The following is a 14337-nucleotide window of genomic DNA, read 5'->3' as shown; positions in this document are numbered from 1 at the left end:
AGTCGCATTTTAGGAGGGATTAAACGGGGGAAATACCAGGAAATATTTACAGAGACTCTAACGAGTCTGAGCAAGCTATCTGCTGTGTGTGTGTTTAAAAAAGGGGAATGTTAACTCTGCTGATTTTGTTGAACTTGTAAAGAGAAGTTGGGATAGGATATCTTAGACAATATATCCTCCCCCACATCCCTAAACATTCCCACAATATTGATATATCGCCCAGGCCTCATCCTTGCTACAGTCCCATGAGCTAGACTGGACTAAGAGAGAGAAAGAGACAGTGCTTGCCCAGCCAGCTTTTGAGAAGGCTTTGTCAGGATTTGAATCCAGGTCTCTTTGACCCTAGTCTAACCAGTGCAGGTCTCTTTGACCCTAGTCTAACCAGTGCAACACAACAGCTCCTCTTCTTCCCTCCTGTGGAGCCTCTCCTCGTTCAGTCTGCTTATAATCTTATTTCTTCAGGGGCTCCTGAAATGCATCCCTCACCGTTTTTACCCCCAATTGAAAACAAAGCAACAACTATCTGCTGGAGGGAAGGGAGTATTGTTTTTGGAATGAAGATGTCTGACAGAGCAAATTCCTAGCTGCTAAATATGTGGCAGGAGTGCAGCTTAGCAGACCCACCAAGCTGGAATGGTGGACCTTTGCAGAAAAAAGAGAGAGAAAATAATCACAGAGAGGGACACAAATTAGCAACATAAGCCCTTTGAAGGCTGCAGCGCACGAGCCTCTAGCTGGGAGGGCTATAACATCAGCCTCATTTTGGGTGGAATAAAAACTGCCCCGTTTCTTCCACATTTCCCAGGGGCTTTACGAACGTGGGAAGACAACTGGAATTGCAGTTAATCTTAAACAGCCCCCACACAAAGGGCCAGATCCAAAGGTAGTTGGTTTAAAGTCGGTCAAAAGTACAATGTATACAAGTGAAAAACCATTAAAGGGCTTCAAATGAGCCTCAAGAAGGGAGTTCTAGAACCTGGGTGCAGCCAGGGAGACAACTGTTTTGCCCATTTCCTGATAAATGTACCTGATATGTTGGTGGGATGAAGAAGATGCTCTCCAGAAGAACTTAATATATGGGTAGGTTTATATGGGAGAAGCCCTAAGCCATTTAGGCCTTTAAATTGCTTTGAAATGCTTGAAAAACAAATGATTTTATCTTTTTAGGTCGTGACCTTTGGATGAAAGGCTGTATACAAATTGAATAAATAATAAGTTTGTTGGTTAACTTTTCTACTAGGGCAGTTTCCCATACATTTGGGTACCAGCCGTCAATTTTCATTCCTGAGAGGTCCTTCCAGTGTCTAGTTATGATGGTTCTTGCTGCGGAGAGGAGAGTACCTTGTCATGTGTGCATTGTTATCCTAGAACAGTGTTTCCCAACCTTGGGTCTCCAGCTGTTTTTGGACTACAACTCCCATCATCCCTTGCTAGCAAGACCAATGGTCAGGGATGATGGGAAATGTAGTCCAACAGCAGCTGGAGACCCAAGGTTGGGAAACACTGTCCTAGAAGATATATAAACTAGGTGCGACTTAATGTGCTTCCATACAGCCCATTTATGTTGAGCATTCATCCTGATTTGACTGCATAGCGATTAGATGACCCTGGCGATTGAATAATATTTATTTATTTATTTATTCCCCGCCCAGCATAATTCTGTAGAACAATAGGGATACCCCTCATTTCTCTCTTTCTATTTTTTTTTTTAATTCTTTTTATTAATTTTCACATTAGATCACCAAAAAGAAAAATAAATCAACGGTTACAACAGTTGTAAAAAACCCCAACACACACAAAAAAAGAAAACTAAATAAATATCAATACATAACGTATAAACAATGTCGATTTCCATTACGCTTCTTTGTCTTCTCATTTATATCTTTATATTTTTAAGTATTTTAATTATTCTACACACCTATTGACTTCCATCCCTCCCGGTTTCAGGCTTCTTAGTATGAATAGTTTGTTTCTCCTGCAGTTGATAGTTATAATAATTTGCACATCGTAGGATCTATATCAGTCCTGCTATAGTTTTTAGGTTCTTATAATTCCCTTCAATATAATTCATAAATTTATTCCAGTCATTAATAAACTTTGTATTCTTTTGGTTTCTAATTTTTTGTGTCATTTTTGCAAGTTCTACAAATTCGAATAACTTTGTTTGCCAATCACTAATTGGTGGGATACTTTGGCTTTTCCAATTTTGGGCAATTAATAATCTAGCGGCAGCTGTAGCATACTGGAACTCATTTCTCTCTTTCTAGGATGATATCTTTCCTAATGAGATTCACTAGTGTTGGGTCATCTTAAACGACAGAATATGGTTGTTGTGGTTGTTATTTATTAAATTTATATTCTGCCCTATACCCGCAGGTCTCAAGGTGGTTGTTGTTGTGATGAAACTGTCTGAATGACTATCTGAATAATGACTTTCTGAACAACAACAACAACAACAACAACAACAACAGTTTATTATTTATACCCAGCCACTCTGGGCAGCTCCCAACAGAATATTAAAAATACGATCAAACATTTAAAACTTCCCTAAACAGGGCTGCCTTCCAATGTCTTCTAAAAGTCAGATAGTGGCGTCTGATGGGAGGGCGTTCCACAGGGCGGGCACCACCACCGAGAAGGCCCTCTTCCTGGTTCCCTGTAACCTCACTTCTCGCAGCGAGGAAACCGCCAGAAGGCCCTCAGCCCATGGCAGAATCCCACCCGAAAACAGCAACATTCTGGAACTTCCCCTTTGGCTCTCATTGCCTGCTTGGATGCTTGCAAACCATCTGGGAGAAAGAAAAGTGCCTGCTTACTTTTCACGGTTTCTTTGCCATCTTTAGTGGTGGTTCCTTCATCAAACTTTGGGTTGTTGACCAGGTTATGTACTCCTAGGACAGCTGTAAAAACCACCAACAAGAGTACAGGTGTTAGCTTCAGCTATCATCGTCATCATCATCATCATCATCATTTATTATTTATACCCCGCCCATCTGGCTGGGTTTCCCCAGCCACTCTGGGCGGCTCCCAACAGAATATTTAAAACACGATAAAACATCAAACATTAAAAACTTCCCTAAACAGGGTTGCCTTCAGATGTCTTCTAAAAGTCAGATAGTTGTTTATTTCCTTGACATCTGATGGGAGGGCGTTCCACAGGGTGGCTGCCACCACTGAGAAGGCCCAGCAATATAGGATTTCAATAGCCCAGCAATGGAAAAACTTGGGGGGGGGTGGAATCTACATTTGCCGTTGTGCTATAAGAACTTATGGACTTGGGCTACTAAATCATAGCTATGCCTTTAAAGTACAGGGGTCCTAGCATCCAGGGGGCATTAACCCTCGATTGTGGTGTCAGTCCAGATTGGGAATACCAAACCTGTAATCAGGGGCGAGTCTCTTTTGTTTCTTTTCTCTTTTTTTAAAGGATAGTGAGGGGACAAAGGGTTAAAGCCCTCATGTTCCCCATGCTAAGGACCCAATCCAGATCAGAAACCCAGCACTAGCCTTTTGTGTGCAGGGGGGAAAGGCACAGCTATGTAGCTAACAGAATGTGTGATTTGGATGGATGTAATAATGGAATAGGGACGCGGGTGGCACTGTGGGTTAAACCACAGAGCCTAGGACTTGCCGATCAGAAGGTCAGCGGTTCAAATCCCCACGACGGAGTGAGCTCCTGTTGCTCTGTCCCAGCTCCTGCCAACCTAGCAGTTCGAAAGCACATCAAAAGTGCAAGTAGATAAATAGGTACCACTCCAGCGGGAAGGTAAACGGCGTTTCCATGCACTGCTCTGGTTCACCAGAAGCAGCTTAGTCATACTGGCCACATGACCCGGAAGCTGTACACCGGCTCCCTCAGCCAGTAAAGTGAGTTGAGCGCCGCAACCCCAGAGTCGGCCACGACTGGACCTAATGGTCAGGGGTCCCTTTACCTTTAATAATGGAATACTGAATGGTTTAGTTTATACAGTATAAAATATGCAGGGATTTATGTTATGCAAAAAGAACCATGGAAAGAGAAGAAGGGAAGTCTTTGATATTTTAAGGTTGTTTAATATATATACACACATACACACATATATACACACACACACACACACACACACACACACACACGAAGGGAAAAAAACCAGAATGTGTGGTTTGGTCCTGTCAGCTTATATTGGAGCATCATGGATGGCCACCTTGAGAAGCATGGTAGGAGTTGCAAAAAAAACCACAGGGCTGTTGCTGCCAGCTGTGTTAAGATACCTAGGCCCAGTTTGAGATAACCCAACTGTTCAAAGATGGCAACAAACCTGCTAGATCGTACAGCTCAGTGTCAGAGGCACTGGCCAGGGCTTCTTCTAATTCTGGATCCAGAGTTACTTTCTCCTCTGTGCGGGTTTCTATTGGTCTTTCTTTGGGGATAAACGCTTTTCCTTTAAAAAGAAAAAGGGGAAAGGAAGAGAAAGCAAATTAAACTGGATGGTGGTGATGTAACCATCAGTAAGTCTGGCAGGGTTCACCCACTTAAGAATTTATTCAGAGAGAAGTTGTATAGATCTTTGTGTAGTGTGAATGCCCAGATTCTGGTAAATGCCGTCATGGAACACGTGACTGCTGACCATCCCGGGCAAATGTTGGAAAAAGGAAAAGAAGATGCCTGTTTCTCCACTTTCCAGACCCATACTATTGATGTTCTGAGTGTTCAGATATTCTCAATGTAATAATAATAATAATAATAATAATAATAATAATAATAATAATAATAAAAAAATTTCTATTCTGACCTATATCCGAAGGCCTCAGGGCGGGTCACATAAAATATCAAATCCTTAATCAAAACAAAACCAACAACCTAATAAAAAAACACCCCAAAGAGCCAGCATTTTTAAAAAGGGTATAGGATGTAGATCAAGTCAGACAAAGGCCTGGTTGAAAAGGAAAAATTTTGCCTGGCGCCTAAAGGTGTGTAATGAAGGCGCCAGGCGGACTTCCCCGGGGACAGCATTTCACAGCCAGGGAGCCACTGCAGAGAAGGCCCCGTTCTCGTGTTGCCACCCTCCAGACCTCTCGCGGAGGAGGCACACAAAGAAGGGCCTCAAAAGATGATCTCAGGTAGGTTCATATGGAAAGAGGCGGTCCTTGAGGCATTGCGGTCCTGAGCCGTTTAAGGCTTCATAGGTCAAAACCAGCACTTTGAATTGGGCCCGGAAACTAATTGGTACTGGTAGTTTGTCTAGGATTATCAGCACTTGATTTCAGATGCAGAGTGCCTGTATCTTTCACCCTCTAGATGTTACTGACCTACAACTCCCCTCATCCCTGGCCATTGGCCATGCCTTTCAGAGCGGATGGGAGTTGTCGTTCAGCAACATCTGGAGGGCCAAAGGGCCAAAGGGCCCCAACACCTGCTCAACTCCATCTTGCAAAGCCCACAGGTGTACACATGCCCACAAGACCTCCCCTGGCACCCACAGGGCCTCATCTCCCTGCTGAAAATAGGTTTAATAGAAGCATCCTGCTGTGGTCAGTACAATAAGTTGCGGCTCGGATGTGGTGCCCCCAATAATTTCTCCCGCCTGCCAATCTGTCCCCAGGCTCCAAAAGGTTGGTGAACCCTGATGAAGAAGAGCTTTGGAGAACTGGAAAGCTTGCTTGATGTTTTGTGACCTTTTAGGTAGTCCCAATAAAGATGTTGTTCTACAGTTACTTTTGAACCGTAACGTTCTTTTTTCAAACTGCCTTGAGGGTTCTTGTTGTTTACACTCAACAATGTTTAGGCAACACGATGACCATATACATACATAATAGACAATCTTTATAGAATTCATTTTTGTAAAGTGATATGTCATGCAGATCATCGTCCTTAAAATTTTATTTCCAGCTTATGAAGCAATTCTATATTCTCCCACCACGCTGATGAAGATCTAAAAAACAGCAGTCAATATCCGGAATCTCTGTTCAGTGTTGGAGATTATATTTACTAAATTTCAGAGACTTTGAGACTAAGATTTCATTTTGAACTTGTTATTGTTTGAAGGAATCCTATAAAGATTGTCTATTACATATGTACATGGTCATCATGTTGCCTAAACATTGTTGACGTTCTCTTTGCAACACAGGAGTTTGTTTGGATACTTATTGTTGTTTACACTCAAGCAGAATATAAATTTCACAAAATGAATAAATAAAATTAAAAGAAATGCTACAAATTCAGTTGTTGCTCGTTTTAAAACACGGCCAGCGCCTAAATATCTTTTTCTTGAACTGAACGCTAAGCAGCTGGCTTTCATTATGAGGATTTTCCAAGACGTTTGCATCCTGGCCTGGGTTTTCCCACCAGCCAACGTCATCTCATTCCCTATGGATTTCGACGAGAGCAGAGCTAGAACATCAAGTGCATTCTCCTCTCATTTTATGAATCGGATGACAAAGGAAAAGCTTTCCAAGGATCCGACAACTCTGTAAGAAGCACCCCTCTGTGGGAACATCCCACCACACAGAAAGTCTCACAGGCTCTGAAGAACAGTCTCCACAAAGCTGCATTGCCTATTTGATTGCTAGCATCCGATGGACCCTAGATTTTACAAAGCACTTTCTGTGGGAATCAAACGAACATGATTTCCCCCACAAGTTACCAGAAGTTCTTTGAGGCAACCATGTTCCAGCAGCATGAAACATTTGTCAGTAGAACAAGTTGGATGGCCATCTGTCAGAAATTTTTATTTACCGTATTTTTCGCTCTATAGGACGCACTTTTTTTCCTCCTAAAATGAAGGGGAAATGTGTGTGCATCCTATGGAGCGAATGCAGGCTTTCGCTGAAGCCTGGAGAGTGAGAGGGGTCGGTGCGCACCGACCCCTCTCGCTCTCCAGACTTCAGGAAGCTATCCGCAAGCCTTCGCAGCGCACCCCGGGCTTCGGGCAGATATCCGCAAGCCTTGGGAGCCCGGCAGGAACTCCCGCCAGGCTCCCAAGGCTTGCGGATAGCAGCCTGTTCTGGGGGCTGGGGTCGGGGGAAGCTCGGGCTTCCCCCACCCCAGCCCCGCGCCTAGGGGGGGAATATTTTTTTTTCTTTATTCCCCCCCCCCAAAAAAGCTAGGTGCGCTATGGGCCGGTGCACCCTATAGAGCGAAAAATACGGTATTTAATTTTCTTGCAATTTCTGCGTTGCAGGGGATTGGACCTGAATTCATCTTGGGGGAACCTTCCAAGTCTACAACTCTATTATTCTTTAAGTGGCTTTGTCTTAGCACTGCATTGGATGTAGCCCTGCATTCCCAATCTTGCATGAAGTTCACTACTGCCACTGATGCAGCTGATCCAACTCTTTGAGCTCATCATCTCTTTGCATTAGTTTAATAAAAAGGTAAATTTATAGCTGTTCTCCATGGTTTTTTTCCGCCAAACCTAGCAGTGTTTGGCTACTAATGTGAAGAACCCAGACAAAAAGTGAACTAGATGGGTCTGATTCAGTTTAAGGCTGCTTCATGCATTTGAGGAACAAGAGACAAATAATGCACAGAGTTGATCGATTTTGCCTTGTGATATTTAGCTGCTTGTATTATTTTTAGGGAGGTGATTCATAATTTCCAGACTTAGAAGCTAGCAATACTATGACAACTCCCAAAGGAATGCCTCCACGCTAGTACTTCTCCCCATATTAGCAATGCCCATTAAAACCTTATTTCCCCCTACAATATATTCATGATGATGATGATGATGATGATGATGATAACAATAATAATTGTTGCAATTTATTACCTGCCCTTCACCTTAAGGTTCCAGGGCACGTTGCAACAATTAAAACTGTGTATTAGTAAATTCTCTCTCTAGCTCAGCAACTTTTCCCTTTCTTTGAAGCTGATGGCTTCGCTAGGGAACACTTGAACATCAGTATTAAAGCACAATATTTAAAAGTTTTAACCTAAAATTAACACAAAGAAAGTGGGCTCTAAAAATATACATTCCAAGTGTCAAAAGTGAAGGTAAAGAGGTCCATTAAGTACAATAAAGTAAAGGTAAATGGACCCCTGACCATTAGGTCCAGTCGTGACCGACTCTGAGGTTGCGGCGCTCATCTCGCTTTACTGGCCGAGGGTGCCGGCGTACAGCTTCCAGGAAACCGCTTCTGGCAAACCAAAGCAGTGCACGGAAACGCCGTTTACCTTCCCGCCAGTTTACCTATTTATCTACTTGCACTTTGACGTGCTTTCGAACTGCTAGGTTGGCAGGAGCTGGCACGGAGCAACGGGAGCTCACCCCGTCCCGGGGATTCGAACCGCCAACCTTCTGATCAGCAAGTCCTAGGCTCTGTGTTGCCACCCGCGTCCCAACACAAACAAAGTGGGCTCTAAAAATATACATTCCAAGTGTCAAAAGTGAAGGTAAAGAGGTCCATTAAATACAATAGCATAGTGGCAAATTCAGAAGTGTAGGGTCCTTGCATGATAGTCACAGCTGTGCCCCTTCAAAGATTATACAACCTCCTAAGATTCCTAAGAAAATACGAGCAGCCGCTCTATCAAATTCCTTCCCGATTCCACAGCCTTCTTATGAAGCTTTTGGAATTCTCTCCTCCTGCCCTGCTTCCCCCAGCTTATTCCACAACATAATCAAAACCATACAGCTGACTTTAAAGAACACACACACACACATACACACACAACTGAGCGTTCATCTTTTAACCAGCTGGCTGACACAGGAGAGCTCTTTTTGTTCAAGTATTCCCTAGCGAAGCCATCGGCTTCAAAGAAAGGGAAAAGTTGCTGAGCTAGAGAGATAAATGACTAACTGCAGGGCTTTTCCAGGAAGAAGAGTGGATTTTAAACTCTCGCCTCTGGCGGCGCTCTTTCTTCTCTTTTTTTTAAATATAATATTTATTAATAGTTTTTTTTTTAAATTATAACATAATAAACGAAACATACAAAAAAATCACATTTCATAACATATTTTCTTATCCTTTTTGGACTTCCTCACATCTCCCTCTCCTACGTTCCAAAATATAAAAATTAATTCAGCAATTTATCACCTTGTCCCCACCTTATCTAATTTTCCAATGTTATATCTTAAATTTTAGATATATTCATTTGACTTTTTAAAACTTTTTAGTTTAGCCTAATCATTATCTAAAAGTTGATTTTTTCCTAAATTTAGCTTATCTTCATAGTTCAGTTTATCTAATTCAATGGTGCCAAGTTGTTTGTGATCAAGCATCCTCCTTAACATTCATACAGTTTACAATATTTTTGCAAATAGTCCTTAAATTTCTTCCAATCTTCTTCCACCGTCTCCTCTCCCAGGTCTCGAATTCTGCCAGTCATCTCGGCCAGTTCCATATAGTCTATCAGTTGCATCTGCCATTCTTCCAGTGTGGGTAGATCTTGGGTTTTCCAATGCTTCGCAACGAGTATCCTTGCTGCTATTGTTGCATACATAAAAAATGTTCGGTCATTCCTTAGCACCCTCTGGTCAACGATGCCCAAAAGGAAGGCCTCTGGTTTCTTAGGGAAGGTATACTTAAATACCTTTTTCAGCTCATTGTATATCATTTCCCAGAAGGCCTTAAACCTAGGGCAAGTCCACCAGAGGTGAAAGAACGTTCCTTCACTTTCCCTGCATTTCCAACACTTATTATCAGACAAGTGGTATATTTTTGCAAGTTTGACTGGGGTCATGTACCATCTATATATCATTTTCATTACATTTTCTTTCAAAGCATTACATGCAGTGAAATTCAGCCCAATGGTCCATAACTTTTCCCAGTCCTCAAACATAATATTATACCCAATGTCCTGTGCCCACTTTATCATAGCCGATTTAACCATTTCATCTTGTGTGTTCCATTTTAACAGCAAGTTATACATTCTTGAGAGTACCTTAGTCTTAGGCTCTAACAGTTCCGTTTCTAACTTCGATTTTTCCACCTGGAATCCTAACTTTTTATCAAGTTTAAAAACTTCTTTAATCTGAGCATAATGTAACCAATCTCGCACTTTGTCTTTCATTTTCTCCTGACTCTGCAATTTCCAATTATCTCCATCTTTTTCTAATATTTCCCAATACTTCGGCCATTTGGCCTCCATATTGAGTCTTTTCTGGGCCTTAGCTTCCAATGGTGAAAGCCACCTTTCTGTCCCTCCCCCTGATGTGGTACATACAGGTACAGCTGAACCTTGATTCCAGAGTGAAATATTTGCACATGGGGTGGTGTTTTTCATTTTTCTTTAAAAAGCATCAATAGACTCACATGCACCATCTTTTTTTTTTAAATAATATTTATTACTTTTAAAACTTACAAAAAAGAAAGAGAAGAAAAAAGAAAAAAAGGAAAAAAAACAAGAAAGGGAAAAAACAATACAATACAATATATAAACAATACAAAACACAACATTGACACATTGACCTAAACAAAACAAAACAAAAACAATGAAGGGATCTATCCAACTTTCCTTCTCCAGTCCAGGCAGGGCTCCGATCCTCAAAATCTGACTTTTTCTATATTCAATCATAAAAGGCCTCAACTTATAGTCCTCAATTTGCCTCTGTAAGGCTGGGGCTCCCACTTGTATTACTTTAGGTTCAACAACAGCAACTTTCTCCTTCGCCTTCTCGACATTTTGCCCTGTCAAAGTAGATTCCTGTATCAGATCCTGAATAATTTCTGTATTGATGTTCACTTTTTGTCCCAAATTAGTCACTTTTTGTCCCAAGTTAGTCACTTTTTGTCCCAAGTTATCAATTTTAGTAGTCATAACATCTGTCTTCTTGTGGAGTTGTTCCAACGAGTGACTTATTTTGCATAAAGCAATCACTAAAGCTTCTTCTGTCGACATTCTCAAATAGTCCAAGGTCAATCCCTGATTCTCACAGTCTCTTATCTTGCAGCTGGTTCTCCCAGATCAGCTCTTATAACAGTTTCAAAGGCTCCCTCTAGAGGGAAACAGTTTCTATTTGTGTCAATCCTTTTAAGCACAGTTCAAACAGTAAATATAGTTTCAATTTTCAGTTACTTTTCCTCCTTTTTAAACGCAGAAGAGGACAATGGAAACAATATATTTCTCTTATTTAGCTAACTGTCAAGATACATTCTATTCACAGCCAATGAACTTCAAAACGTCAATCTTACTGGCAGCCCCGTTCCAGGTTTAGAGCGGTGGAGATTTAATTTTCATCACTCTCTCATGCACCATCTGCGCAATATCACACTTTGGCACTAAGTGCAATCTAAAAGAACACTCCTACTTTGCCCCAGACCAGGTCTCAAGGTGCAACTTTTTTGGGTGGGGCTTGAATCTGGAGGTTGCAGGGGTGGGTCCCCAAAGCTGGGAGTGGGGTTTTTTTGGTCGGGTGTGTGTGTGTTTCAATAGGTTCATGGGGAGCAAACTCAGTGGCGAGGCAGCCATGCATTTGCCTATCCTTCTTATTTTTAAACTGGTGCTGGCAAAAAGTACAGTTTTGAAATATTATTTTTTAAAAGCTGGGAGTGGGCTCCACTGTGCATCAGTATGGAAGGACAAGGGAGCTGATGGATCAAGTGCCGTGTGTGCACCAACAAGAAACCAGACTGATTTACCTATTTAAATAATAATAATAATAATAATAATAATAAATTTATACCCGCCCATCTGGCTGACTTTCCCCAGCCACTCTGGGTGGCTCCCAACCCAGTGTTAAAAACAATACAGCGTTAAATATTAAAAACTTCCCTGAACAGGGCTGCCTTCAGATGTCTTTTAAAGCTAGGATAGCTGCTTATTTCCTTCACATCTGAAGGGAGGGTGTTCCACAGGGTGGGCGCCCCTACCGAGAAAGCCCTCTGTCTGGTTCCCTGTAACCTCACTTCTTGCAGCGATGGAACCGCCAGAAGGCCCTCGGAGCTGGATCTCAGTGTCTGGGCAGAATGATGCAGGTGGAGACGCTCCTTCAGGTATACAGGACCAAGGCCGTTTAGGGCTTTAAAGATCAGCACCAACACTTTGAATTGTGCTCGGAAACGTACTGGGAGCCAATGCAGATCTCTCAGAACCGGTGTTATGTGGTCCCGGCAGCCACTCCCAGTCACCAGTCTAGCTGCCGCATTCTGGATTAATTGCAGTTTCCGGCTCACCTTCAAAGGTAGCCCCACGTAGAGTGTGTTGCAGTAGTCCAAGCGGGAGATAACCAGAGCATGCACCACTCTGGTGAGACAGTCTGCAGGCAGGTCGGGTCTCAGCCTGCGTACCAGATGGAGCTGGTAGACAGCCGCCCTGGACACAGAATTAACCTGTGCCTCCATGGACAGCCGTGAGTCCAAAATGACTCTCCACCCGGGGAGTTTGAATATTGAATTAGATTTCAATTGCTTTATTTTCTGACAATATGGCTACTGTTTATGTTCTCTTTGCCAGATTTTTGGATACTGTATCTTTAAATTTCCTGAAAATTTATGTGATTCATTGCACCTGTGGGTAGCCTTTATAAAGCTACAAGGGTTCTGCCAACAGTATCAGCTTACTACACTTTTAAGCCAATCATAGACAAGCTTGGCCCTCCAGATGTTTTGGGACTACAATTCCCATCATCCCTGACCACTGGTCCTGTTACCTAGGGATGTTGGGAGTTGTTGTCCCAAAACATCTGGAGGGACAAGTTTGACCATGCCTGCTTTTAAGTGATGGCTGATCCATGGCCATTCACAATTAATTTGGTATGTATTTATTATTGGTTGTTTATATGCAGGCCTGTCATTTCAATCTTTGTACAGTGGCACCTCAGGTTAAATACTTAATTCGTTCCGGAGGTCCATTCTTAACCTGAAACTGTTCTTAACCTGAAGCACCACTTTAGCTAATGGGGCCTCCTGCTGCTGCTGCGCCACCAGAGCCCGATTTCTGTTCTCATCCTGAAGCAAAGTTCTTAACCTGAAGCAATATTTCTGGGTTAGCAGAGTCTGTAACCTGAAGCGTATGTAACCTGAAGCGTATGTAACCTGAGGTACCACTGTATTGTATTTGAATGTAATGGATTTCATTTTATATTATTGCCAGCTGAGGAAGAATTATCATTGAAACAGTTCATTATCCTGGAAGAACTGTTCTGTCAGAGCACCTATCACCTCACGTTTGTAGGATACTGACTGTGGAAAGGCATTCTGCCGCCATTTCTGTGATCTTTGACAGTGACTTACCAACCCTACCATTCCTGGTTATGGAACAATTATTTGATTCCTATTATTTGTGACTCCATGCACATATTATACACCCTTGTGCAAATTAATTGAAACAAAGCATGTTTTCTATCTTGCTCGTAATCCTGCACTCAAAACAAACACGAAAAGTCAGTTGATCTTTATGGTGTCAGAAGCCTGCAGCCAATACAAGGAATGATGCGCTCGCCACAATATTTTGTGGTTCTACGAAAGAGAGCTTTTGCAGAGCTGGAAAAAGGGTATCCACATGGGATATTGAAGCAGGACCTAGCCCCCTGTCGCACACTGAAAGTGGTGAAGAAATTCGTGACAGAGCAGCAAATACAGGTAATTGATTGGCCAGGGAATTCCCTGGATGTAAATCCCATTGAGAATTTGTGGGCTATATGCAAAAGTTGCCTCAGTGCTGTAGACTGTACGACTATGGAGAAGCTCATTCAGGTGCTGATTCAAGTGTGGTACAGGGATCCGAAAATCAACAGTGACTGTTCAAAACTAGTAGACGCCATGCCAAACCGTGTTCAAACACTGCTTTAAAATAGCAACGGTCATATCCGTTACTAATGTGAGTTTTGTACATGTATATGTGAGTTTTCTACAATAAACTACATTGTTTGTTTCAATTAATTTGCACAAGGGTGCATGAATTCTGTTTATAAATTTTGAAACGGTTTAATGTTATGAAAATTTTGTTAGTATATTATTAGCCGAAGTGTTCCTTGTTGTTGTGTGTGAGTGTGTGAGTGGAGACATTTTAGCAGTTGAAAAAGAAGCGAGGGGAGATCCTCAGCGCAATGTCACGCAATACAAATGCACAAGTGCCTCCGCTTCCATAAATCTGAAACAGCGCAAGGTGTGCTGCTCTGAGACTGGCTGTCCCTCTGATTAACTGCCGACTGGCTTGTCGCTGGCTCAAGGATGGGTAATCTCAGATCTGAGCCTCCAAGGCAGCCACACGTACACCTCTCGGTCATTGCCATCTCTCACAACCGAAGGCTGGTTCCCCTTTCCTAGCAGGCCCCTCTTCTTCCTTCCCAGAAGTGGAACTGGCAACATCCCCCCCAAACAGCTCAGTTCCAGTGAGGATTAGGCTACGAAAGCTTTCCAAACAATCGTCGCCCTGTCATTTATACAACAGGCTCTGCCAAAATAAATATTGTGGTC

General features: G+C 42.4%; 1 protein-coding gene across 1 annotated transcript in view; it reads right to left on the bottom strand.

Moving 5' to 3' along the window:
- The window catches only part of TMOD2 (tropomodulin 2), a 56268-nt gene that overhangs the window by 16341 nt on the left and 25590 nt on the right, over nucleotides 1-14337 (bottom strand). The window contains exons 4-5 of the mRNA XM_079953447.1: nucleotides 4299-4421; nucleotides 2817-2900 (exon numbers count right to left, since the gene is read on the bottom strand). Coding sequence (XP_079809573.1) covers nucleotides 2817-2900; nucleotides 4299-4421 — 207 coding nt within the window. The remainder of the gene's footprint in view (nucleotides 1-2816; nucleotides 2901-4298; nucleotides 4422-14337) is intronic.

The sequence above is a fragment of the Podarcis cretensis genome, assembly GCF_951804945.1.
Source record: "Podarcis cretensis genome assembly, chromosome: 14".
NCBI lineage: Eukaryota > Metazoa > Chordata > Lepidosauria > Squamata > Lacertidae > Podarcis > Podarcis cretensis.
Note: the sequence above shows the minus strand (reverse complement) of the source record. Positions and strands in the feature narration are given on the sequence as shown.